Source organism: Orycteropus afer, unplaced genomic scaffold, assembly GCF_000298275.1.
Source record: "Orycteropus afer afer isolate SDZICR_OR568_19922 unplaced genomic scaffold, OryAfe1.0 scaffold00291, whole genome shotgun sequence".
Classification (NCBI taxonomy): Eukaryota; Metazoa; Chordata; class Mammalia; order Tubulidentata; family Orycteropodidae; genus Orycteropus; species Orycteropus afer.
Genome location: NW_006921878.1, coordinates 3,632,831 through 3,659,406, shown reverse-complemented (window position 1 = coordinate 3,659,406; position 26,576 = coordinate 3,632,831). Strand labels below are relative to the sequence as shown.

The 26,576-nt window shown below is 55.5% G+C and overlaps 1 protein-coding gene across 1 annotated transcript in view; it reads left to right on the top strand.

The window, feature by feature from the left end:
• Window positions 1–23,636, top strand: part of DPP9 (dipeptidyl peptidase 9) — a 56,814-nt gene extending 33,178 nt beyond the window's left edge. Inside the window, exons 9-22 of the mRNA XM_007951057.1 lie at window positions 4,065–4,193; window positions 5,000–5,061; window positions 7,081–7,181; window positions 10,003–10,180; window positions 10,427–10,589; window positions 12,328–12,407; window positions 13,295–13,447; window positions 14,498–14,633; window positions 16,331–16,476; window positions 17,585–17,731; window positions 18,836–18,988; window positions 19,581–19,723; window positions 20,987–21,098; window positions 23,544–23,636. Of these exons, the coding sequence (XP_007949248.1) occupies window positions 4,065–4,193; window positions 5,000–5,061; window positions 7,081–7,181; window positions 10,003–10,180; window positions 10,427–10,589; window positions 12,328–12,407; window positions 13,295–13,447; window positions 14,498–14,633; window positions 16,331–16,476; window positions 17,585–17,731; window positions 18,836–18,988; window positions 19,581–19,723; window positions 20,987–21,098; window positions 23,544–23,636 (1,796 nt within the window). The remainder of the gene's footprint in view (window positions 1–4,064; window positions 4,194–4,999; window positions 5,062–7,080; window positions 7,182–10,002; window positions 10,181–10,426; window positions 10,590–12,327; window positions 12,408–13,294; window positions 13,448–14,497; window positions 14,634–16,330; window positions 16,477–17,584; window positions 17,732–18,835; window positions 18,989–19,580; window positions 19,724–20,986; window positions 21,099–23,543) is intronic.
• The last annotated feature ends 2,940 nt before the right edge of the window (window positions 23,637–26,576 follow it).

Sequence of the window (26,576 nt, the reverse complement as noted above, 5' to 3'; positions counted from 1 at the left end):
GTACGCGGGGTCAGGACCTGGCGGTGTTTCCTCCCGCCGTACGCGGGGTCAGGACCTGGCGGTGTTTCCTCCCGCCCGCCGTATGCGGGGTCAGGACCTGGCGGTGTTTCCTCCCGCCGTACGCGGGGTCAGGACCCGCGATGTTTCCTCCCACCGTACAGGGGTCAGGACCCGCGATGTTTCCTCCCGCCGAACGCGGGGTCAGGACCCGCGGTGTTTCCTCCCGCCATCCGCGGGGTCAGGACTGGGCAGGGTTTCCTTCTGCTGTACACGGGGTCACTGAGCTGGTGCTGCTCGACAGCACCTAACGACAACAACAACATTGGTGGGCGCTTTGGTAGTTTCCATTTGGGTTTGGGTTTTGCTTTGGGGGTCACAAACAACACTGTGCACATCTTCATGCGCACACCCGGTAGAGATTCTGAGAGTCCCTCGGTGTTCTCATCTAGGGGGTGGTCTACCCCCCCAGGAGACATCTGCCCAGGTCTAGAGACATTCTGCCTTGTCACAGCTGAGGGTGGGTATTGGGGTGCTTGTGGCATGGAGTGGGTGCAGCCAGGGATGCTGCTCAGTCCCCTGTAGTGCACAGGACACCCCACCCAGCCAAGGATCTGGGACCCACGTCTGCAGTGCTCCTCCAGAGAAGCCCACAGTGGAGAAAACCCGTAGCTTTAAGAAGGCCGAGTGGAAGACATTTTCTTTTGAAATATCAGTGGCTATTGCCAGCAGTTTCTGAAAGAAGCTGGCTCATTGGGGCCTTTTGTGTCTCTGGGTTTCTGCCACAACAAGCAGGGGCGTCTCATTTCCTCCCTCATTCAGTCAACCAGAGTCCGTCCTTGAAGCCTGGGGACGTTGTTTCCTGGGACGGGTCAGCAGCCTCAGCTCCTGGGCCCAGTGAATAGCAGCAGAATTGAGGTCACCTTGTTCACACACACCCCAGCCATGCTTCCCTGCTCCTGGATGAGCCTGGCCACGTCTCTGTTGCTAATTGACTCCCTGTGGCCTTAGCGCATTAGTGTTTCTCCAGGGGGGACGTGGCCATCGCTGCCGAGTTCAAGTCTCAGTCACTCCAGGTCACCATCCACTGCAGCAGGCTGTGTGGCAGCTGCGTCCCAGTAGCTCACAGCGCGTTCACACCGCCTTCACCTGAGCCGACTCAAGGGAGGCTTTCAGTTCCTTCTGTGAGTGGGAAACCAGAGCCACCCACGCAGATAGAAGTGAGGGGCTGAGGCAGCGTGATGGCTGTGGACACCAGTGTGCAGGGACCCTGGTGACACAGCGGGGAGGCACTGGGCTGCAGACCAGAGAGTTGGCACTTTGAACCCACTCAGCGGCTCCACAAGAGAAAGACCTGGCCATCTGCTCTGGTAAAGGTGAAGCCTAGGAAAAGTTACTGGACAGCTCTCCTCCATCTACAGGGTCGGAATGAGTCGCAATTGACAGCACCCCACAGTAACACACTAATGTTCCCTGTACCACTGTTCACAGTAGACAAAGGCTGAAACGGCCCGAGTGCCGTCAGTAGATGACGGACAGACATGATGTGGTGTGTCCACGCAGTGGAATGTTACGCACCAGAAAGAGCAATGAAGTCCTGATGCACACTACCACCCAGATGAACTTGACAACGTTGGGATTAAACCACTGCCCTCGAGGGCAGAAGTGCATAGGAAAGGAGGACACAGGGAAGAGGTCATCACAGGGAGGAAGTGGGACGAGAGCTGTTATATTGTAGGGAATTGCAGTCAATGTCATGAAATAAAATGTATGAATTGCTCTATAGAAAATGAATTTGCTCTGTCAACTTTCACCCAAATCACAATAAATTAAAAAAAAACCCACTGTCCTGAGTTGTTTCCTACTCGTAACACCTGTAGAGGACAGAGTAGAACTGCCCTATGGGGTTTCCAAGGCTATAATCTTTATGGAAGCATTCTGCCTTATCTTTCTCCCACAGAGCAGCTGGTGGGTTCAAACTGCCGACCTTTCAGTTAGCAGTCAAGTGCTTTAAGCCCTGTGCCATGAGGGCTCAAGTGAAATTAGTCATACACCAAAGGACATACGTGCTCCCACTTGTGTGAAATGTCTGGGGTAGGTAGGTGCGTAGAGACCACAGGTGACCAGAGGTCACGGGCTGGGGGGAGGGGCCTGCTGAAGAAGGGCCGAAGGCCTGCGGAAGGTGCTGAGTTCCTGTTGGAAGGATAATGTTTGGGGACGGGTAGTGGTGATGGTCACTCAACACGGTGAGTATAGTTAGTTGACTGAATTGTACGCTTAAAATGGCAGCCTCTTTGTTACATGCATATACGTGTGTTTAAAAACCAGCTGCCATCAAGTCAGCCCTGACACATGGCGACCCCACCTGTATCAGAGCAGACTGTGCTTCACTGAGTTTTCAGGAGGTTGCCAGACCTTTGTTCCAAGGAGCTCTGGGCCGACTCAAGCCTCCACCTTTCAGTTAGCGGCTGAGCATGTTCATGATTTGCACCGTCCAGGGACTCCATTCTAGACCACAGTAGTTCAAAGGCCCCTTTGAGAAAGTCCCCTGGATGGTGTGGGAACAGATACCTGTCCCTTTTGTTGTAATTCCTTTTTCTGTACCTGTGCCACAGGGCTGCCTCTGGTGCTATATGTCTTTTGTTATTCATATTTCATTTTTGGTGAAAATACACACAGGCAAGCCTGCTCCCAGTCTGCAGTTTGTCGATGTACCGATCGGTGACTCTGGTTTCGTCCTTCGCGTGGTGCCAGTGTTCTCATGGTTTCTGTTCTGGTTGCTTCACTCCTGTTGACTGAAGCTCCCTGCCACCCCCACCCCCCACCTTCTCGTCTGGGCTTTAGAATAGCCACTGCACACCTGGTCTTAGATAAGAGCTTTCAAAAGAACGAAATACTCAAGAGTGCCTACTTTTTGAGCTAAACTGTTAGTTTAAAGGTGACATCGGATCATTTGGGTTGGAAGAGTAACCTGACTGTAGTCGGGAGTCTTCCAGCTCCTGTGGGTCCAGTAGGTCTGGATTTGAGAGTCTGAGGCTCTGTTCCACAGTTTCCCCCCTTTCTCTCAGGATCCATCTGTTGTGTCCCTGAGCAGAACGTCAGGTAGTGGGAGCCCTGCCACCTCAGGGCCATTCTGGGGAACCTGCTCTGTTTCTCAGCTATGGCAGCCCACGTGGGGCCTTCCTGGCTCACAGACGGTGAGGGGCGTGAGACCTTGCATGCCTGACAGGGGCGAAGTCCTAGGCCTGAGCCCGAGCCCCAGCACGCTGCTGCTGATCCGCGTGACCTCTCTGAGCCTCGGCCTCTCCGTCCTCCGTCCGTACAGCAAGCATGGAGGTGCAGTGAGGCTTCCCTGCCTCTGACGTGTGGTCTGGCTGCTTCTAGAAACTTCCATCTGTCAATGTGTAGAGGAAGTCTCCTAGTGGCTGAGGAAGGAGAGGGCATGCTGAGGAGGGAGTGGCGGTGGGCTTTGTCCCTGGGCATCAGTGCCAGTGGTCTGCTGGCTTCCTTTCTTTTTAACGATATATTTGTCGTTGAGATACACACAGCACACTATGTGCTGGCTCTGCCACTTCTCCGTGCACCGTTCAGTGACACAGACGACATTGTTGGAGTCATGCAGCCACCCTCACCCTCCTTTCTCAGTTGTCCCTCCCCACAAACACGAACTCACTGCCCCTGCCCGCCTCCTTTTTAAGCTGTTCTCACACCTGGGTTCAATGACCTCCCATCATGATTTTTACTGTGATGCTGCTTCATGGCCCATGGCGCATGTGGCCACCTCCTGGCCCTTTTTGTGCTGGGAATCACTCTTTGTGTTCGCACCATACAGATAAGGAAACAGGTCTGATCAGAGATGCGACAGGCCTGAGGTCTAGTACTTGGTTGGACTGGGGGTGGGTATAGCAGCTCTGGGCCAGCTCACCCTGGATGCCAGGCTCAGCCACCTGCGTCTGCACCCCGTGCGTCTGTGCTCCATATGACCTGAGAGCAGGGGCTCCTGGCTGTGTCCTGTCCCCTGCAGCAGTTCCTGTGGGGGTTCAGCAGTTTCTCCTGTTCCCTCTAAGGTTCAGAAGGCCTCAAGACACTGCGAATCTTATACGAAGAGGTCGATGAGTCCGAGGTGGAGATCATTCACGTACCTTCTCCTGCCCTAGAAGAAAGGAAGACGGATTCCTACCGGTACCCCAGGACAGGTGAGTGTGGCTGCACCAGTGACCTGGGGCCTTGGGGTACTGGGCAGTGAGTGTGCCACCCCCGGGCCTGGGGTCGGGCACCAGCAGGGAAGCCTCTGTTTTTTGGAACTTGAAACCTTCCTGGGAGACCCTTCCCTTTCCCAGCTTAGGCTTTATCACAGAGCTCAGAGGTCAGCAAACAGTTTCTGTGACGGCCTAGAGGGTAAATATTTCCAGCCTTGCAGGCCAAATGATCTCTGTTTCAACAGCTCATCTCTGCCATTGTAGCCCAAGAGCTGCCATATGTAAACAAATGGGCTTGGCTGTGTGCCGATAAAACTTTATTGACAGACATCAAAATTTGAACTGTATTTCGTTTTCACATGTGACAGAGTAGTCTTTGGTTATTTTTTTTCTTTCTTTGAACCATTCAAAAATAAAAATGTGAAGACTTATTCCTTGTATGCAAGCCTTACAAAAATGAAAAGTAGGCCGGATGCGGCCTGTGGGCAACAGTTCACAGACCCCCATTACAGCGGAGCAGAACCAAAGCCTGCTGGGTGTGCGTGCCTCGGCCTCCACTTGCTTCCCCTGTGGCCCTGGCCTCAGTTACTTTCTGGGCCCTTTGCATTGTGTGTGTTTTTGCTGAGCCAGTTTGTACGCTTCGTAGAGCAAAGCCAGGCTTCATCCAGGACATACCCAGGAGGCAGGCAGAAAGGACACTGAGCAAAACGGGCAGGGCCCAAGGGTAGCACAGTGGACAGACTCAGCCTCGGTACATGCAGGCTGCACCTGCCAGACTCTCACCTTGCTTTTGTTCTTTGTAGGCAGCAAGAATCCCAAGATTGCCTTGAAGCTGGCAGAATTTCAGACGGACAGTCAGGGCAAGGTAAGCAGGCGCTACACGTCCTGGGGAGGCTTTGGGATGAGGGGGGAGAGGTCGGGGGACACACTTGGCAGTCGGGACAGTCAGACGTATGACCTTCCTGGGGCTGGTACTCCTTGTGGCTGTGGCCCGGTGTGCTCAGTGTGAAAGCTTGTTGTGAGAGACCCACTTCTGGGCCGTCACTCTGAACCTCAGTCTCTCCCTTGTCTGAGAAACGGGGTGGTGAGCCCTGTCTCACTTCCTCAGGTGGTCAGGAGTTATACGGAAATGAGGCCAATGAATGTGCTTTGTTCGAGCTGCGGCCCCTGCAGGGAGGGACACAGGGACATCTTCAGGCTTCCTCAGAAGGGTGGTTACCTCCAGGCCTGGACCCTCTACTTTCTGAGCTTATGGAACTGGGCCTCCACAGACGGATGTCTGGGTGACCAGACCTCAGGCAGGGAAGCACCCAGGCACTTGGGGCAGATCCTTGCAGACTCCTTCCAAGCCCCCCCGCTGTGGTGGGACCAGCAGGGGCCTGGATCCTTCTCTCCTGTCCCCCAGTCAGCATCAAGGAAAGAGCCAGAGTTCAAGACCTAGCAGCTCCAAGGAGGTGTCCGAACCAAGAGTCCCTGTGGGGAGTCACCTCTTATAACCAAGCCCTGCTCCAGCGAGCCCAGTCCACCCATCAGTCATACCAGCCCCGTGGGACTCATTGTCCCCTGAGCCCACTGAGCACCCAGGCTGAATCAGCTTTCTCCAGAAACCACCAAACATGGGAGATTCGTGAAGTTCAGCAAAGTCATGGTGGGGACCACCTGAGGCCCTCACAGAGCCCTGGACACATGTGACTGCAACACAGGAGACACCCCACACACCCATCAGAGGCCGAGAGGCCCCAGCAAACGGATAGAGCCTGTGGGCATTTTTGCAAAAACAAATTTTTACAAATGTTTTGGAAACAAATACAAGATCGAATGTGCTTCTGGGGCCAGTGGTGGTTCAGCAGTAGAATTCCTGCCTCCCATGCAGGAGCTCTGCTGGCATAGTGCCTACGGCACTCAATTGACTGTTATCAGAAGGTTGGTGGTTCAAACCCACCAGCCGCTCCTCAGAACGAAGACTGGGCAATCTACTTGCATAGAGATACCACTTCAGAAACCCGTAGAGGGGATGCTATGAGTCAGAGATGAGTTGACAGCACCTAATAACAGCAACAATGCAGAAGACCCAGGTTCGATTCCCGGCCAGTGCACCTCACACCCAGCCCCCACCCATCTGTCTATGGAGGCTTGCAAGTTGCCAGGACGCTGAACAGGTTTCAGCAGAGCTTCCAGACGAAGGGACTAGGAAGACAGGCCTGGTGACTGACTTCTGAAAATCCCTGTGGAGCTCGGCGGTCAGATCCGCAACCCATCACGGGCATCGTGGGCCGGCGTAGGACCCACTGGCATGGGGCTCTGTTGTGCGTGGGGTCTCTGGAGTCAGGCTGACTGGACAGCTGCAACAGCAGAGTATACTTGCTTTCGTAATTTGGGGCATGGGGCACAGTTTTTTATTTTAGCAGGCTCAGGCCGTGCTGTGCCGTGACAGCCTGGTGGGTTGGACACAGATCCTCTGCAGTTGTATTTTCCCGCAGACGCCCCCACTGGCATACAGACCTGGTGCCTGACTCTCTAGGCTGGTGACAGCACTTGGCAGAGCCCCATGTGGAGCCTGCCACCCACCCCCCATGACATTTGGAATGGTTCCTTGGCCCTTCGGGCGGGCAGGACCCTGGAGTGGGCATGTGCTATACCAATTGGGCTGCCTTCCTTTTTCTTCCAGGACAGATGCTGTGTGCGCCATCCCTCATTTAGCCTCAAGGAGGCCACCCCATCCCGGGGCTGTGATGTGCCAAGGCTCTCACATCACTCTTTCTACGGCTCCAGGTTTCCCACCGCCCAGTTGGGCACTGTGGCCGCCTGGCTTACCCCTGTTGGATGCGTATCCCCCAGGCCGCACACGGGCAGCTGACTGTGACCGAGTCTGCTTTCCTTCTAGATTGTCTCAACCCAGGAGAAGGAGCTGGTGCAGCCCTTCAGCTCACTCTTCCCAAAGGTGGAGTACATCGCCAGGGCTGGCTGGACCCGGGACGGCAAATAGTGAGTATCTGCTTGGCATGGCCGAGGACGTGGTACCCTGCTAGCTCACACTCGGACTTCTGTCAGTACACCCTCTGCCTCTCCTGCCTCCAGAGGTCACGTCTAAGCCTCTGCAGTCAGGAGGCAGTGCCCTGGGCTTTGAAGTCCTGGTGGTGGTTCCACTGGCACATTTTTACTGTTTTGCAGACTGGGCTGTAAGCCTGGTACCCAGAAAAACAGAGTCACATCGTGAAGGGTTCCTACTCTGACCTTGACGCTGGCTGCTCCCTGGGGTCGTCATGAACGTGGAGCACGGACGTGTGTCCTGTTCTCCGCCTTTGTTCCAGGCACGGGAGGGGGGCTTCTCTGGCCTTTCAAGCTGGGCCTGACCATATGACATACGTGGCAAATGAAACAGGAGAGGAAGCAACTTGTCACTCCTGCCCAGAATTTAAGAATTGGTGCAGATTCCCCCATTCCTCCTCCTCTCCAAGTCAGAGTCAGCCTGTGGAGCAGAGCTCTGCGCTTCCTGCAGTGAACATGTAACTCGAGTGAGAAACGCGCCTTAATCGTTTACTGTCACTGGACCATAAGAAAATTAAAAACGTAGAGTTGTGTTCCTTTTCCATTCGCTTTGCACCCCTGCTATTTCTGGTGCTCTGCTGGTGTAGTGCGTGCGGCATTTGGTTGCTAACCGGAAGGTTGGCGTTTCAAACCCACCAGCTACTCCATAGGAGAAAGATGAAGCAATCTACTTCCGTAAAGATTTACAGCCTTGGAAACCCAGTGGGAGTCAGAATCAACTTGATGGCAGTGGGTTTCGTTTTTGGTTTGGTTGTTGCTATCGAGGAGGAAAATCTCTTGCATACAAGGGGCTCAGAGTCCAACCTGAGGGCCAAGTCTGTCCCTCTGCCTGGTTTTGTATGGCATCCTCAGATGGGCAGATTTGACATTCTTCAACGATTGGGGGGAGCGCAGGCAAAGAATAATACTTGTCATGTGGGGAAATGAGATGTTTCACTTTTTGGAGTCTATGGAGTTTTGTTAACACACAACCCCACTCATTTGCTTAAGTCTTACAGTTTTCAGGCTCTGAAGCCTGAACAGAGTAGTCTAGGAAGGCTGGAAATGTTTACTAGTTGGCCCTTCACAGAGCAAGTGGGCTGAGCCCCGCCCCAGTGCTTGCTGGTTCTCTTTGTAACAGAGGCGGGTTTTGGGCCCAGTGCCTTTGGCACAAAACAGAGTCTCACTAGAATTTCATCTCCCTGCTGTGTGATTGGAGTCCCTGGTGACGCAGATGGTTCAGCACTGGGCTACTGACCAAAAGGTTGACAGTTTGAAGCCACTCAAGAAAGGAAGGCCTTACAGTCTGCTTGAAGGTCACAGCCATGGACACCCCGCGGAACAGTCTGCCGTGCACGCACAGGGTCTCTGAGTTAGAGTTGACTTGGAGTAACTGGTCACATCACTATTTCGTGTGATTTCAGGTGCTTCGTCTTGATGTTCAGATGCCAGTTTTCTATTGTACAAGTGGTCATGTCTCTTTTTAAAATAAACTTAATTTTGAAAATTGCCCATTTATTCCAAAAACCAACCAGTTGCTGTCGAGCCGACTCCCACTCTTGGTGCCCCTGTGAGTGTCAGGGCAGCGCTGTGCTCCATGGGGACTTCAGGGGCTGGTTTTCAGAAGCGCATTGACCCCCAGCCCTCCCTCAGCACTCACTACTTCTCTGCTGGGTTTGATAACTTGTAATGGACACACAGAATTCAGACAGTGCTCACGATTATGGGGCTTGTTAGGGCAGTAGCAGGTCATAATTCAGGATCAGCAAAGACCCAGGATACAGTTCTTTGGTCAGGGCAGCCTCTTCTCAGCTGTGCCCACAGGCCTCTTCCTGGCCCTCGGCCTCTTGGTCCTTGGTCCTCAGGCCTCTGCCCTGCTCCTGTAAGTGTGACAAAGCTCTTAAGCTCCACCAGTAAGTGTGCAGGGGCACCCCACTCTGCTCAGCTTTCTTGCACTGTCTCCTGTTTCAGCTGCCTCTGCTGTTTCTCAGCCCCTGCTTCTCACCATCTCTTGCCGTCTGTGGGACTCTGTCTGAAGGACAGAGTCTGCTCCCATCTCTTCTTGGTGCTAGTGAGGTCACCCTTTCTGCCTCTGGCATGACTCCTTTAAGCCTAGTGGATGGGAAAACTGACCAGTCCCCTCTTTCGGGTTCTGTACACATCTGCGTGGGCCCGTGGTAGGAAGGGCCACATTAAGTCCGTGGCTTCACTGCCCCAGGCCTTTCTTCAAAGGTGCCTCTGGGTGAACTTGAACTGCCAGCTTTCCAACTCGCAGCCAGCCGTGTTAACCAGTCGTACTGCCCAGGGCCTCTGCTGTTTATAGCCAAACACAAAATCAGCACTAGTGTCAGGGGCTGAGGACTTGGTAGAAGTCATGAGGCTTGTGAAACGTTGCTCTGAGACTCCGTCAGCATTTGGCATTGTTTTCAGAACACTTGGACTAAGGAGACTGTTCTGTCTTCTCTGAGGGTGAGTGTCAGTCAGGGAACCTCTGCCACACCAGGGACTTGATCAGTTGTGGGCAGAGGCCAGGAGCTCTGGGGGTGCAACGATTAAGTGCTCAGCTGCTAACAGAGAGGTCAGTGGTTTGAACCCACCAGCGACTCCACCGATCTGCCTAGGAAGCTATGGGACAGGTAGTTTGCTGTGTCACACGGGGTTGCTGTGAGTCGGAATCAATCTGACGACACCTACAGCAGGTGGAGTCAGGAAAGGAAGCCGCTGCCCCTCCCCTACAGCCACTGAGGCCTCTGTCCCCCCCCCCGCCCCGACTCCCCAGCGCCTGGGCCATGTTCCTGGACCGGCCCCAGCAGCGGCTCCGGCTCGTCCTCCTGCCCCCAGCCCTGTTCATCCCAGCCACTGAGAGCGAGGAGCAGCGGGTGGCGTTCGCCAGGGCTGTCCCCCCACACGCCCAGCCGTACGTGGTGTACGAGGAGGTCACCGACGTGTGGATCAATGTAAGGGCGGGAGTGCAGGTCTGTGGGCCTGGGCCACTGGGGTCCCATCAGAGCACCAGCCACCGCTAGCCTGAGTAGGCCCCTGGGTGAAGGGAGCTCCAGGCCAGGGAGGGATAGAGTCCCCAGGGACCACATCGGGCTTCCACCTCAGCCTGGCCAGCCATCAGGGCCCCCCTCTCCCTACGGGGCCTGGCCTGGTAGTCCTGGCCCGTTTCCTGATCTGCCTTCTCTCTTCTCTTCGGACAGGTTCACGACATCTTCTACCCCTTCCCCCAGTCCCCGGGAGCGGGGGAGCTCTGCTTCATCCGCGCCAACGAGTGCAAGACCGGTTTCTGCCACTTGTACAAAGTCACCGTGCTGCTGAAGCAGCGCGGCTATGACTGGACCGAGCCCCTCTGCCCCGGGGAAGGTGAGCGGGCCGCCATCCTCCAGCACACCAGGCCCAGGGCGTTCCCTCAGGTGGCTCAACCCCCCAGTCTCAAAGTCGGCTTTTCCTGCAGGTGGTTCATGAGCTGGTAGAGATTACACATAGCTAGTTGTTGATGGGTGCCATTTCCAACTCACAGCGACCCCATGTGACAGCAGAACTGCCCCATACATAGGGTTTTCTAAGCTGTCATCTTTATGCGAGCAGATTGCCAGGGCTTTCTCCTGGAAGCCACTGGGTGGTTTCAAACTGCCAACCTTTCAGGCAGCCCGGCACTTACCCATGTAAAGGCATAGGGCTCCTTTCTAAATAGCTAGTCACTCATTTGGCAGCTGAGCTCCTTTGACTCAGGCCCTTCTCATGACCAGGAGTCATCAGACTCTGGCCTCTAGGCCAGATCTGGTCTGCTGGTTGTTTTTGTAAATAAAGTTTTATTGGTACATGGCCACACCCACTCATTTACAAATTTATCTCTGGCTGCCTTTGCTTTGCAGCAGCAGAGTTGAGTCGTGAGGACAGAGACGTCCCCTGGACCACAAATACTTACTCTGTGGCCATCTACAGAAAAAATGTCCAACACTTGATTTAAGTGCTGGGGTTATAAATGGAAAAAAAGAAAAAGAAAAATCCTTGCTCTTGTGGAACATTCTAGTGAGGGAGACTGCCAATAAGTCAAAAATAATTGGGAGCATTATCTTAAGTGTCATAAACCAAAAAAAAAAACCCCAAACCCACTGTCATTGAGTCCATTCTAACTCATAGTGACCAAACACTGCCGTCAATTTGATTCGACTTACAGTGACCCCTCCTTGGGTTTCCAAGGCAGTATCTCTATGGAAGTAGATTGCCCAGTCTTCCTTCCGAGGAGTGGCTGGTGGGTTTGAACTGCCAGCCTTCTGGTTAGCAGTCAGCTGCCTTAGGCACTATGCTACCAGAGCTCCTCATAGTGACCTCTGTACCAAAAAATAAACCAAACCGGCTGCCATCCAGTCCATTCCGACTCACAGCAACTCTCGTTGGGTTTTATTATGGAAGCAGGCTAGACTGCCTCACCTTTCTTCCGTGGGGCCACTGGCGGTTATGAACCATGGTACTTTTGGTTAGCAGCCAGATGCCTTAACCATTGCACCGCTGGAGTTTCTCAGAGTGACCTGTAGGGCAGAGTAAATCGTCGTGGAGACTGACTGCCTCTTCCTTATCCCATGGAGCAGCTGGTGGGTTCAAATAGTCAGCGAGTTGGAAGGGCGGCTTGAGAGGGTCTGACTTGCCCTCATCCGACACTTTCTGAGGGGCTGACGGCATCACGGGTTCAACACTGTCTGGCCCTTCACAGCCATAGCATGTTCAAAGAGCAGCCCCTCTGCCCTTTTCGGTGCATGGGCACATTTGGTGTGGCCTGCACAGGGCTCTAGAGCGGGGATGTTTTGGTGAAGTCCCAGGTGCCTGGTTTTCTCAGGAAGCACCAGCCCCACCATCTGTGTGACGGGAACCCACTCCACAGCCCTGGAGCCGTTTCTGGTCTTGGGCCAGCCCGCCCACCGCTGCCTGGCCTGTGCCCCAGGGGTCTGGTCTTGGGCCAGCCCGCCCACCTCTGCCTGGCCTGTGCCCCCGGGGTCTGTGGATTCTGCAGCCGTGTGCTGGGAGGGGACTGGCCTCAGTGCCTGTGGTCGCTGTTGCAGAGTCCCAAGCCCCCTCACCTGTGTCCTTTCTTTCCTTCCAGATGAATTTAAGTGCCCCATTAAGGAGGAGGTCGCTCTGACCAGCGGCGAGTGGGAGGTCTTAGCCAGACACGGCTCCAAGGTAGATTTTCCATGCACCCACCCACCACCCCTGCTTGCCCATATGTACACACACACATGTACGTGTAAATGCACATGTTCTTGTATACATGTGCTCAAGTACACACACGCACACACACGTCATGCATGCCCATGTGTTCACGTGGGTGTGCATAGTCAGTCATGCCAGGCAGGAGCCACCCCCACCTCTCCAAGTCACAGCCTTGGTGTCTCCAGGGACCCCACCCCCAGGCCCTGGACACAGTGTGAGCTGCCACTCTATATGAAGTCTGACCTGGGTCCTCAGTCCCCACCAAGCTTTGTATCAGTTCCATCTGAGAGGGGGTTGGGCATGTGCACCCTCAAGGGCAGCAGTTGTCCTTTGGCATAGTCATCAAGGCACATGGTGAAGTCAGGCCCTCGCCTGTGGCTGGGGCTCAGGCCACCATGTAGGTGTAGGCTGCTATGGGGGTCTGGTAGGTCCCCGGGCCCAAATGTCCTTCCAGCCTCTGTCCCACACCTATGCCCACTCCCTGACGCCCCAGCTCCAGAGCTGCCAGCACCCTGATTCAGCACTTGGGTTCTAATTCCAACCCTGCAGAGAACGTCAAGGTAGCCCACTGAGATTGGGCCTGCTCTGGCCCAGCAGTCAGTCCATACATCTCAGAGATCTGGCAGGCCTGGCCACAGCAGGAGAGGCAGGTCCCCTGTCTCTCACTGGGTCACTGGGGAGGGGGAGCAGCTGGGGGAGCAGCCCTCGGCTGGGCATCAGCCCCTCCCCACCACAAGGGCCTGGGTGCTGCCATTCTGGGTAGTACAGGGTGCAACCCCGATCTCTCAGAGTGCACGTTCTAGCAAGTTTTCCCAGGGGCTGGGCCAGGCTATAAAACAGGAGCCTCATCCCCACAGATCTGGGTCAATGAGGAGACGAAGCTGGTGTACTTCCAGGCCACCAAGGACACGCCATTGGAACACCATCTCTACGTGGTCAGCTACGAGGAGGCTGGTGAGATCGTGCGCCTCACTACGCCTGGCTTCTCCCACAGCTGCTCCATGAGCCAGGTGGGCCCTGCCAATGCCCCACAGCTATCATCCTGCAGCCACCCAGCATCTGCCCTTCTGTCCGTCCTTATGTCCCTGCGTTCTCCCCACTTCCACCCCAGCATCCGTCTTTCTGTCCATCTTTATGTTCCCGCATCCATCCTCACATCCACGCCAGCATCCACTCTTCTGTCCGTCTTTATGTCCCCACGTCCACCCTAGCATCTGTCCTATTGTCTGTCCTTATGTCCCTGTGTCTGTCCCCACGTCTAGTCCAGCATCTGCCCTCATGTTCGTGCAGCCACTCGGCGTCCATCCTTACGTCTCTGTGTCCCTGCGTCTGTTCCCACGTCAGTCCCATGTCCACTCCTGCATCTGTGCATCAGACCCAGCATCCACCCTCATGTCCATCCCTGTATCCATGTCTCTGTCCCTGAGTCTGTCCTCATGTTCATGCATCCCTTTCTGTGTCCACCCCTGCATTTGTCCCTGTGTCCATCCTGACATTCATCTCTGCACAGCTGTTGGGGTGGCTTCCGAGGGCATGATCACCTTTCTTTTCATGACAGCCCAAGAGGTGGCTGCACCCCCACCAAACAGGTTGGGGAGGGTGACAGGTAGCAGGGGATGGAGCTGCTGGGAGGCTGTCCCATGCCTGCCTCCATGCTGCCACTCTAGGAGGTACACCTCTTAGAATGCATGTTCCACAAGTCTGGCATCTATGTGCAGGGCGTCCCGTTCAGAACAGCAGCAGCCGTGCCTCAGACGCCAGGACCTGTCCCTTGGGTCACCAGTTGCTACCTGGGTGCTCCCAGCCAAGGACTGTGCTCTCTTGGCCTTGGTTTCCTTGCCTGCAGAGTGGCGGCACTGCCGGCGGCCCTCTCCTTGTCCGGTGGTGCTGCCAGTGGCTCCCACCGTGTGAGCAAAGCACCGTGAGACTCACATCCCCTGGTGTGCAGTGAACATCTTATACGTGCTTGATGAGCGTTGGCGGGTGATGGGCATAGGAGGAGGCGGCAATGAGAAGGGGAGCCCGCCGGTGCTGCTCCTGACACCCCACCTCCCCTGCAGAATTTCGACATGTTCGTCAGCCACTACAGCAGTGTGAGCACGCCACCCTGCGTGCACGTCTACAAGCTGGGTGGCCCCGACAGCGACCCCCTGCACAAGCAGCCGCGCTTCTGGGCCAGCATGATGGAGGCAGCCAGTGAGTATCCCGCCTGCCTTTGCCGGCTGCAGCACCCACCGAGTCCCTCCCTGCCCTCAACCAGGCAGCACTGTGCTGTTTTCTGAGCCTGGTCATCAGAGGGAAGCCCCTGGGAAGTGCAAGTGACAAAGCACTCAGCCGCTAACCAAGGTCGGAGGTTCGAGTCCACCAGGCGCCTTGGGAGAAAGGCCTGGCAGTCTCCTCCTAAAAATCCAGCTGCTGAGAGCCTGTGGGGCACGGCTCCACCCCGACACACGGGCACTGCCAGTCAGCCGCCTGCACAGCAGCTGCTGCAGCGCTCATCGCAGGGCCTGAAATCTCCAGATCCTGGGGGGGCGGCAGTGGCCGCCTGGCCCCGCCTGCTCCTCCTCCCCCAGTAACCAAGGGCCCCAACCCGCTCCCAGGCCTGCCACCAGGCAGGCTGTGTCTCACTTCTCTGTCCTAACAGAAACACTGTGGGTGGGGCTTTAACAGATTTATTCTCTCCCAGTTCGGGAGGCTAGAAGCCCACAGTCTAGCTCGAGGGGAAAGAGGGGAAGGTTCTCTCTCCGTCAGCTCTGGGGGAAGGTCTTTGTCTCTCTTCATCATCTGTGAGCCCAGGTCCTTTAGACAGCTTCACGTGGCTTGGCGTTGATCTTCCTTCATCTCTGCTCTGCTTGCCTGTTCAGTCTCTTTCATGTCTCCAAAGAGACACACCCTCCACTAATCCTGCCTCATTAACATCACAGGAAAGATTACAACCACAGGTACAGGCATGAGGATTTCCATGCATTTTTAGGGACATAATTCAATCCATACCAGGCTGTGATTTCTGAGATGCAATGAAGGCTGGACAGCAGGGCCACCGGTCAGGTCAAGTCAGCCCAAGGGCCACCTGCGGCCACTTTGACAGACCCTCTGTGGCAGCCGGTTCTGCAGGGGCAGAGTGGAGTCGTTAAAGCAGACTGTGTGGCCGAAAGCTGAACACATGCACCCCCTGACCCCTCACAGAAAACGCTATCCTGCCCCTACCTACACTTCTGTGTCCTCCTTTGGAGCCCTGGTGGCACAGTGGTTTGAGTGCTCAGCTGCAAACCAAAGGGTTGGCAGTTCATACCCACCCCAAGGCACCTTGGAAGTAAACGCAATGCAACCATTGCCGTGGAGTTGAATCTGACCCATAGTAACCCCTCCTTGGGTTTCAGGAGTGGTATCACTAAGGAAGTAGATTGCCCAACCTTCCTCCCAGGGAGTGGCTGGTGGGTTTGAACCACCAGCCTTCTGGTTAGCAGTCAAGTGCCTTAGGCACCACGCTACCAGAGCTACCTTGGAAGTAAGGCCTGGCAATTTGCTTCCAAAGCATCACAGCTTTGAAAACTCTATGGAATAGTTCTCTGCACACGTGGGGTCACTGTGAGCCAGCATTGACTTGACAGCAACTAGCAACAACTCTTCCTTACCATGCTGCTGTGGAAACCGCTGGAAGTTTCATTGGGTCCACCAGGACAGCGTTTGGGGCCTGGTCACTCCCAGAGTCCTACTTGGCCCTGGGACCCTGCTTTTTAAACCACTGGGACAGTACCAGGGTATTACCTACTCAACCTACTGAGGCCTGGGTGAGGCAGTGGCCTGTTAGTGCTGGCCAGACATGGGTCCCACTGACAGGCCACCTGGGCACCCTCCGGCCCACGTGGCACCCACCAGTGTGTCCCCCGCAGGCTGCCCCCCAGATTACGTGCCTCCGGAGATCTTCCACTTCCACACGCGCTCTGACGTGCAGCTCTATGGCATGATTTACAAACCCCACGCCGTGCAGCCAGGCAAGAAACACCCCACCGTCCTCTTTGTGTACGGAGGCCCACAGGTGAGTGCCCGCTCCTCTCGCCCCCACGTCCCGAGCACACAAGGCTCTGGGGCCCCCACTGTCCGCGTCTCTGCACCTTCCCCTCCCCGGGCCACCCCACCTTCGCTGACAGGCCTTCCCCCTTCCCTTTGGAAAGCCTCCCTGTCCTGAGTGAGGCTACATGCCTTGTCCACCCCACAGTGACCTGCCCCCACTCTCTCAGTGTGTCTGCTGGCCCCAGGCCAGGGCCACACCTAGTCACCAGGTGGCTCAGGGCTCTGTTCTTTGAGAAGGGGCCTAGAAAGGCAGGCAGGTTGACAGGGTTCTCACCCAGACTTGGAGATGTCTGGGGATGTTTTTGGTTGTTACAACTTGGGAGGTGCTTGGGAATGGGTGGAGGTCAGGAATGCTGCCCAAAACCCTACAGTGCACAGGAGGCCCCCCACCAAAAGAATGATCTGGCCCCAAATACCAGTAATGCCCGTGTAAGGCAAACTGCACAGAGAAAATCAGTGTCCCCCAGCCTCCCATGTGCCCCATCAGTTGTGTGTGTTTGTTTCTGAAGCTTAGTGTGTGGTGAACAGGTGGTGTGGCTGACAAGGTGATGAGGAGGCTTACAGGGAGGCTGACTCTGCAGCCTGGGCTCAGGCAGAACCTGACTTGGGACTTTCTCCCTCCATGATATGCCCACAGCACAGGCCCTGGCACAGAGTGGGCCTCACTGTGACCTTTTCACTCCCCCTAGCCCCAGAGCTCTTCCAGGGCCCCCCACAGCTCTCGTGATGAATACCGAGATGATGTTGTGACTAGGCTTGGGGTCCCTGGGCAGTGCGAAGGTTAACCAAAAGGTGGGAGCTTAGTGTCCACTCAGGTGCCCGAGAAGGGCCTGGTGCTGTGCTTCCCAGAAACCAGCCATGGAGAGCCCGTGGGGTGCGGTGCTGCTCCGACGCACTGGGTCTCTAGGAGCGGGGCTCAGTGCAGCAGCTGCCTTTTGACTAGGCTTGTGAGCATCTGTTGGTTCTGGCCGGCTTGCCCGTCCTGCATCTCCCTCTGCTCGCCCAGAGCACCATGGCCTTCCTTGCAGAGGACCTTCACTGCCACTCCTCTCTCACCTGGCCTCCTCCCACAGGTGCAGCTCGTGAACAACTCCTTCAAAGGGGTCAAGTATTTGCGGCTCAACACTCTGGCATCCCTGGGCTATGCTGTGGTGGTCATTGATGGCAGGGGCTCCTGTCAGCGGGGCCTCCGCTTCGAAGGGGCCCTGAAAAATCAAATGGTAACTTCTGTTCCACATCGCCGTGGCCCCCACTGCACCATGACGGGAAACTGGGTCACGTGGGCTCAGGGTTTGGAAGTGGGTCTGGGGACCAGCCTCAGAAGGGCAGTCCTGGGCAGAAGTGGGGACCCCTGTGGACACCAAGGGGGAGCATCTTGTTTTGCTGCTTAGCTCTGCTTTGTACCCCATGGAGAGACAGATATACACCCCCGGTTCCTGAAATTAAGGCATAGGAGAGACTGTGACTCAGGCAAAGCCAGGTACATTAGTCATTCCAAACCAGTCAGCAAGCTGTCCCGGGGGCAGAGGTGCCCAAGGCTGGAGCAGACAGGAACCAGTGCCTGGAGAAGTGATGTTAATAGTGAAGTTGATGGTGATGATGCTGGTGGTGGTGATGGTGGTGATGATAGTCGTGGTGGTGGTGATTGTGGTCACGTAACAGTGATGGCGGTGATGGCGCTAGTTATGGTGATGATGGTAGTAGTGATGGTGGTGGTGGTGGTGCTGATGGTGGGGGGTGATAGTGATGGTGATAACAGTGGTAATAGTGGTGATGACGGTAGTGGTGGTAATGGCTGTGGTTGTGATGACGGTGATGCTGGTGGTGATGCTGGTGGTGGTTATGTTGATGGTGGGGATAGTGATGGTGGTGGCTGTGGTGGTGGTGGTCATGGTGATGGTGGTGGTTAGAGTGATGGTGGTTATGGTGATGGTAGTGGTAGTGGTGATGATAGTGGTGGTAGTTGTGGTGACAGTAGTGGTAGTAGTGACAATAGTGATACCTGTTGCTTATGGTGGCCTAGAGGGCAGGCAGGAGCTCTGGTGGCGTAGTGCCTAAGGCACTTGACTGTTAACTAAAAGGCTGGCAGTTTAAACCCACCAGCCACTCCTTAGAAGGAAGGTTGGGCAATCTACTTCTGTAGAGATACAGCCTCAGAAACCCAAGGAAGGGTTACTAGGAGTCAGGTCCGACTTGATGACACAACAGCAGAGAGCAGGCAGGGTTTGACAGAGAAGGGATGGCTCCATGCTGGGGAGGGTGGTGATGGGGCTGCAGGGGCCTGCCCAAGAGGAGGTGGCTGAGCAGGGTGGCCTTGTCCCCAGGGCCAAGTGGAGATCGAGGACCAGGTGGAAGGCCTGCAGTTCGTGGCTGAGAAGTACGGCTTCATCGACCTCAGCCGAGTCGCTATCCATGGCTGGTCCTACGGTGGCTTCCTCTCGCTGATGGGGCTGATCCACAAGCCCCAGGTGTTCAAGGTGGGCCCCTCCAGGGCTGGCCTCAGCCACGCCCTCCCTGCCCCTGCCCTTGGCCCAGACCCCTCGGAGCCCATCCTGGGGGAGGCGCCTGGTCGCGGCCTCGCCACGTGGCTGTTTCTCCCCGCAGTGGCCCCGCAGGGACGAGCCCCCCTCCTCATTGCCTGCCGCTGCTGATCCCAGGACGGCTTCCGGCTGCACCCAACCCCACCAGCAGCTCTCTGTGGCAGGCTGAGCCCGGGACCAGCCTCGGAGGGGCAGAGGTGGGGCGCAGTGTGCAGAGGCGATGGGGAGGGGACCCCGGCCGGCCGGCACTGTCCAAGGGCATGGGGCGGCGGCGGCGATGAGGAGGCGGCGGCAGAGGGCGGGACGCGGTCCCTTGGCCCCGGGAGGGCTGCACAGCAGGCACCCACGCCCATCTGCGGACAGGCCCAGAGCAGCCCCTGGGCAACGCTCCTACTTTGCCCTCCCCCCCCCCCGGATGTTCACTCCATATGCATGCAGCGCTCCCCCAGGCCCCGGGCCAGGTCGACTGGTGGGCAGGCTCCTGGCTTGATGCACGCATCTCTCTCCACCCGCCCACCACATCTCTCAGGTGGCCATCGCGGGCGCCCCAGTCACCATCTGGATGGCCTATGACACGGGGTACACGGAACGTTACATGGACGTCCCCGAGAACAACCAGCACGGCTACGAGGCGGGTTCCGTGGCCCTGCACGTGGAGAAGCTGCCCAGCGAGTAAGGCACTCCCGCCATGGCCCCACAGTCACTGTTCAGACCCCAATGCCCTGCCCCAGCCGTCTCCACCACTGAACCACAAAGTTGAGTCCTGATGCCCCCTCAGTGCTCCCAAGATCTGGGCAGGTGGCTCTCCCAATGTGTGCCTCGAAGCCCTGTCCCCAGGCTGTCCGCTGGCCCTCGACACTGCACCCGTGGTGGGGGGGCAAGTGCCCAGGGGTGCCTGAGGACAGAAGGAGCTAGATCCACCACAGCCCCCCTGCAGGCTCCCCAGAGCACTCTTGTGAGTGTGACCCCCACAGCACAAGCCCCATCGTCAGGCTCCACCTCAGTCCTGTGTGTGGTGATGCTGTGGGGCTGGTTCACATGCCTGCAACAGCCAGGCTCACTGAACAGCTCCGATGTCCCCTGTCTGTTTGAGTGCTGGCCTCTTTCTCTGGTGGGAAGAAAACAGTGCCATGTCCTGTCCTGGTGCACCTCCATCGGGCTCATTTCTGCCCTATACCCCACACCTTCAGTGCTGTGCTTCTTGGCAGGGGGAGGGGAGCTTAGAATACCATCCTGGCCCCTCACCCGGGGGTCCTGCAAACAGCCACACTAGAAAACCACTGTCCACGAGAGGCCATTTCACCTCACGTTTTTGTTCATTAAAGCAAACTTCGAGGATAATGCCACACAGTCAGAAGGGAGATGGGGCTGGGCAGGGTGGACGCGAGGGAGACTGCTCAGTGGGTGCAGGCTTTGACTTTACAGGGATACATTGTTCCGAAACCAGATGGCAGTGGGGGTTGCACATCGTGAATGCACTAAATGCCACTGAGTGGTTCACTTTACTGTGGTTCCTTTTATGTTAGATGAATTCCACCATGATACAGGATATTATTTTAATGAACAAAAATAACTCCAGGTCCTCATTCACTTGGGCCGCAACTCAAGTGCTCAGTGGCCACATGTGGCTGCTGGCTCCTGGGTTGGACAGCAACCATGGTAATGGTTGGTGATGATGGTGGTGATCGTGATGGTGGTGGTCATGGTGACAGTGAAGGTCTAGGACCTTCTCAGCTTTGTGTTCTGGAGTATTGTTCTGGAAGGTTTTCTAGCTCAGGGATGGACCTTTCCACGCACAGATGCCCACATACAGGCACACTCCAGGCCTGGAGGCTGCTGTGAGCTGGGGCCCAACCCCTACATTGCTGATTCAGGGCGAAAGGAGATGGCAGGCGGGCCCTGGCCTCCCAACTCTCGTCCCACCCTATCTTCCAGGCCCAACCGCCTTCTTATTCTCCATGGCTTTCTGGATGAGAACGTGCACTTTTTCCACACCAACTTCCTGGTCTCCCAGCTGATCCGAGCCGGAAAACCGTACCAGCTCCAGGTGGGTGGCTCCTGGGTTTGCCCTGCCCACCCCAGGAACTGGCAGAACTCTAGGGAAGGGGGCCATGCCCGGAATCCCCTCCCAGAGGATTGGCTGCCAGAGCAGAGTCATCCCCCACCCAGCATGTGGCTCTCTTCCCTCCTCCCGTCCCTGCCCCCACCCTTACCTACATTCCCATGCTTAACTGACTCCTTGTCTCCACTGACCCCATGTCTTGGTATTCCCTCGTCCGCTTATCCAGCACATGGTGCCAAGAGTTCTTGGGGAATAGAGCAGACTGGCTCTGCTCCTGGTCTGATCCCTCCCAAAGTAGTCACACAGTTGTTGGTCTTGTTTCAAGCTGAGAAATTTGCTTTGAAGGAAATGCATAAGATGCTGAAAGCATCTGATGAGGTGGGGGGTGGTCAAAGAAGAGTTCCCTAAGAGGGGGCAAGAAGGCAAGAGTGCATTAGGAGTTTGCTTGGCACGGGGGCACTGGGGTGGTGGATATCCAGGTGGAGGAGGAGGGAGCAGGCCAGAGGCTGGGGTGGTGGGATGGAACCATGCATTTCCCTTCTGAGCTTGAGACTGAGCCAACCAGATCCAGCCCTTGCATTCTCTCCTGGTCCCTCCCTTGTGGCCTGGGTGTCAAGTCAGTTAACCTAGGGCCTCACTTCCCCATGTGCAGAATTGGCACTATAACCCCTGCCTCAAAGTGAGGCTGTGAGGGCCACATGGGTCTCTAAGAAGTGGGCACATAGGCTCAGCCCAGGATGCCAGCCCTCCGCCGCCTGCCAGGAGGATTGTTGGAAGTGAGATGAGGGAGCCCATGAGCTTGGGGCAGATGGAGCTTGAGGCGATGTCATCAGCAATAGGATACTCAGTCTTCTGTGTTGAACCAAAAACCAGACTCACTGCCATCCTGTTGATTCTGACTCATAGCGACGTCTGATGAGTTTCCGAGGCTGTAAATCTTTACGGAAGTAGATTGCTCCATTTGAGGAGTGGCTGGTGGCTTTGAACCACCAATCTTCTGCAAGCAATCAGATGCCTTAGGCACTATGCCACTAGAGCTCCCAAAATATCTGGACAGGAGAGTTGGTGGAGGTGGCATCTGCCAGTTGCCAGCCCCAGGCCTTATTTGTTTGCATGGCATGTCTTTCATGTCAGACCCTGAGCTGAGAGCATAGTGGGGACCCTGATGGGCCCATCTCTGTCCCCACAGCCCAGAGGGAGAGGAAGTAAGGGGGCGGCTGAGACTCAGAGTGGCACGAGGGGTATGAGGAGGGAGGGTGGAAGGGAGGGGGTCAGCATATGCAGGGGTGTATGGCAGTAGGGTCTGTCCGGGCTCTGGGCCTTGGGGTGGGAGGAGGCCCATGAGGCTGCAGAGGCAGCAGGATGTGAGAGGATGGGTATTGATATTAGGCTGGGAGTCTTTGCCCAGCTTGGAGCAGGGATGGTGCAGTCAGACTTGTGATTCACCCAGGAGTGGATTAAAGAAGGTAAGGGCAGAGGAGGGGCCCAGAGTGGTCTGGCGCTCTCCTTGGGCAGTGAACCTTTCCAGCAGTGGTGCTGGAAAGGAAAGACGGTCAGAAACCCATCCTACTGGCAGGAAGCAGTGAGAAAGGGCCCACCTGGCCTTCCATCCATCAGCCCCAGTGAGAGACAAGGGCTGGGTTCTTGGAGAATTTGGAGCAGGTTATACACCTGTCTCACGAGTCCCCGTGGGGACAGTGAGGGTTGATAGCGTGGCCATGAGCACCTTAAGAGACCTTGCTTTGTGGCCAGAAAAGAGACATGTGCCCTCTCACCACCCACCCAGTGGGCAGCAGCCTGGACAAGGGCATAGGCAGCTGGTGACCAGGTCTCAGGGCCCTTGCCACCAATATGTTGCTATACCTCCCTGGGCATGATCCCTCTGGATGGTAAGAGAGCCCCAGGACAAGGGGCAGTGCACTGGAAACACAAGGCCTAGAGTATGGCATGTGCTGTTCAACCATGGCCCTTTGGAAAAATGGAAATGGCTCTGAGAGAGGGCCACAAGATGAGAGGTTCCAAGCACCTTTGTCTGCAGAACTCAATATATTGCATCTTCTGAAAGGACAGCCAATACTGGCAGATTCAAAAGGGTAAAGAGAGGCCGGACCACTTTTTCATGCGTTTCCAGTATACAGGTGCTTCATGTTTCATGAACATTATCTTAATGAACCCTCACTGAGACTCTGCTTTTAAATGGGGGGCTGCATTCCAGGAGATACAGAGTTGCAAGTTGGTGTCAGAAGTGGGATTTGAACCTAGATCCCTCAACTCCAGAGTATCTTCTCCAGGAGGAAGGTGCTCGGGGTATAGGCTGTAGGGGAAATGCCCTGTGCCAGAAAGGCGGGGGAACCGCAGGCCCAGGGGATGAGCCCATGGCAAGGGCAGGGGTCCCCAGTGCCACCAGCGCCACTTCCTCTCTCCGCCCAGATCTACCCCAATGAGAGACACAGCATCCGCTGCCCCGAATCTGGTGAACACTACGAGATCACGCTGCTGCACTTTCTACAAGAGCACCTCTGAGGCTGGGTGCTGCTGTTGTCACTGCCGCCACAGCCTTCTCCTTCAGAGCACAAGTGGCTTTGCCACCGCCGCTGCCACCATGGGAAGCCAGCAGAGGGCCCAAGTGGCTCCCCCCAGGGCCCCAGTGTGGTACCTCCTCCCACTGCCCCCACCGGACAGCCTCAAGAGCCGCCACCTTTGTCGACTGACCGCCTTTGATTACCGCTCCTGTTTTCTTTTGCCTGCTGCTTCTTCATTGCTTGGCCAGAGAGATGGTGGCTGGTGTGCACAAGGCACCTCTTCAAGCCATCCCCTCCTTTCCCTGTTTTCTGGGAAGAAGAGACCACAACTCCAGGGGGCTTTGGAGAGGTCAGTGCTCAGGCGACCACGGCTAGAAGAGATTGACTAGGGAGGCGCCGTGGGCCAGAGCCAGGCCACAGCTACACCACTGCCTCCTGGTCCCCGACCCAGCCTGCTGCTGTCCCGGTGCAGAACCGTGTGATTGCCTTTGCTCCCCCAGCTCCCACTTCATTTTTGTGTTTTGTTCTGGGGGCATTTTTTCATTCATTATTTAAAAGACAAAAAGCAAGGGATGGCTAGTTGAGAGGCGGGGTCTGCCACTGGGCAGCTGGTAAGCCCAGCCCCGGGGAGCCCCACGTCTTCGGAAGCCCAGGATGGAGAGTCATGCCGGGCGGTGAGCATCCGGGGCCCTCCTGCCATCCCGCCTCTCCTCAAGCTCTCAGGCAGCACTGAGCCCGCCGAGCAGCAGTTCTCTGCTGGTCAGCGGCTGTTGTTCCCCTCCCCAGCCCAGGGGTCCGGCTGCACATACCCACCCGGCCCATACACACTGGGGTTCCAGGCTGGGAGTCGGAACTATCCCCACCTCAGGGTTATCCTTCCCCTTTTCTTCCCCCTCCCTGCCAAGAGTTCTGCCAGGGGCGGGCCAAAAGAAAAAGAAAAAAAGAAAAAAAAAAAAAAAAAAAACAGAAACAAGCCACCTCTACATATTATGGAAAGAAAATATTTTTGTCAATTCTTATTCTTTTATAATTATGCGTGTAAGAAATAAACTCATTAAACGATTCCTAACGGAGACACTGCTGTCTGCCTGAGGATCCTTCCAGCCCTTGAGACTGCTCATGGCCTCATAAGTGTCCTGGTACAGTGGAACACGCATACCACAAGTAAACCAAAAAACCAAATTCACTGTCTCTAAGTCAATTCCAACTCATAGCGACCCCTCCTTGGGTTTCTGAGGTGATACCTCTATGGAAGTAGATTGTCCAGTCTTCCTTCTGAGGAGTGGCCAGGGAATTTGAACCGCCAGCCTTCTGGTTAGCAATCAGATGCCTTAGGCACTATGCCATCACAGCTCCTACAGCACAAGTGAGGGGCTTTAAAGCACAGAAACTTCCCTCCTCACAGCACAGGAGGCTGGAAGTCCCAATTCTGGGGGGCAGCTGCATCCACCTTTTCCTTGTGGGTGGCCCCAGACATGCCTTTCTTCCTTGGCAATCTGTCATCCTCCCCCATGTGTGCCTGTCTGTGACAGCTGGTGTTCTGTCAGCTGCACCGCATGGCGGCCCTGTGTGCATCTCAGGACTTTCAGCAGCTGAGTTTTTGGAAGTAGATAGCGAGGCCTTTCTTCCCAGGTGCCTCTGGGTGGATGCAAGCCTCTAACCTTTTGGTGAGCAGTGTGTGAACCACTGAGACCACTCAGGGTCTCTGGGTAACTCAGAAGTGATGGGTTTAGGACCCACTCCACACTGCAGTGACCATGCCTGATGGTCTGACTACATCAGCACAGGTTGCATTATGGAAGGCCACTACATTACATGAGATGACATCCACAGGGGGTGAATTGGCTCTGACTCACAGTGACCCACGTATAACAGAATGAAACTCTGCCCAGTCATGCACATCCTCACAATCGTTGCTATGCTGAGCCGATTGTTGTAGTCACTGGGTCAGTCCCTCTCCTTGAGGGTCTTCCTATTTTTCGCTGACCCTCTACTTTACCTAGTCAGCCGCAGGGATCCAGGTGAGGAGAGAGAACCCAGGCACGACCAAAGCAGCAGGGCAGGAGAGCAAGAGAAAGGGGATTAAAAGGCCCAGGAACCTGGACAGAGGAGCAGTCAATCACAGGGACCCAGGTAAGGGTGGTACAAGAGGTTTCCAACAGAGAGATGAACCTGTCTGTCGGTTTGTCCTACCATGGTGACGTGTTGATGTGAGTTTTGAGGCTGAGCCACTGGTGTTTCAAACTCAGCAGGATGCACATGGTGCACAGGATCAGCCCAGCTTACAGACTGAGACAGACTAGGAGGAAGGAAGAGGCCGTCCACTTCTCAAAGAATTGGGCAGGGAAAACCTTATGAATAGCAAAGAAACACTGTTTGATACATTACCGCGCACTTTATGAATAGTCCGGTTAGGTTAGAAGGCTCTCCAAATAGGACTGGGAAAGAGCTGCATCACCTAAGTAAACCCAGCCTTACTTCTGTGGATAAGGTAAAGCTTTTGAGACCTCCATTTGCTCATGTGGCACCACTCAAATTGAAGAGAAACAGCTGCTGCTGTTGTGGTTAAGTGCCGTGGAGTCGTTTCCAACTCATAGCGACCCCATGCACAGCAGACCGCAACACTGCCCGATCCTGCACCAGCCCCACAATCCCTGCTATACTTGAGCCCATCATCGCAGCCACTGTGTCAGTCCATCTCGTTGAACGCCTCCCCCTCTTCCATTAATCATCGGAACATGGAATGTACGAAGTATGAATCTAGGAAAATTGGAAGTTGTCAAAAGTGCAATGGAACGCATAAAGATTGATATCTAGGCATTAGTGAGCTGAAATGGACTGGTTTTGGCTATTTTCAATCAGACAACCATATGATCTACTATGCCAGGAATGATAATTTGAAGAGGAATGGTGTGGCATTCATCATCACAAAGGATGTTTC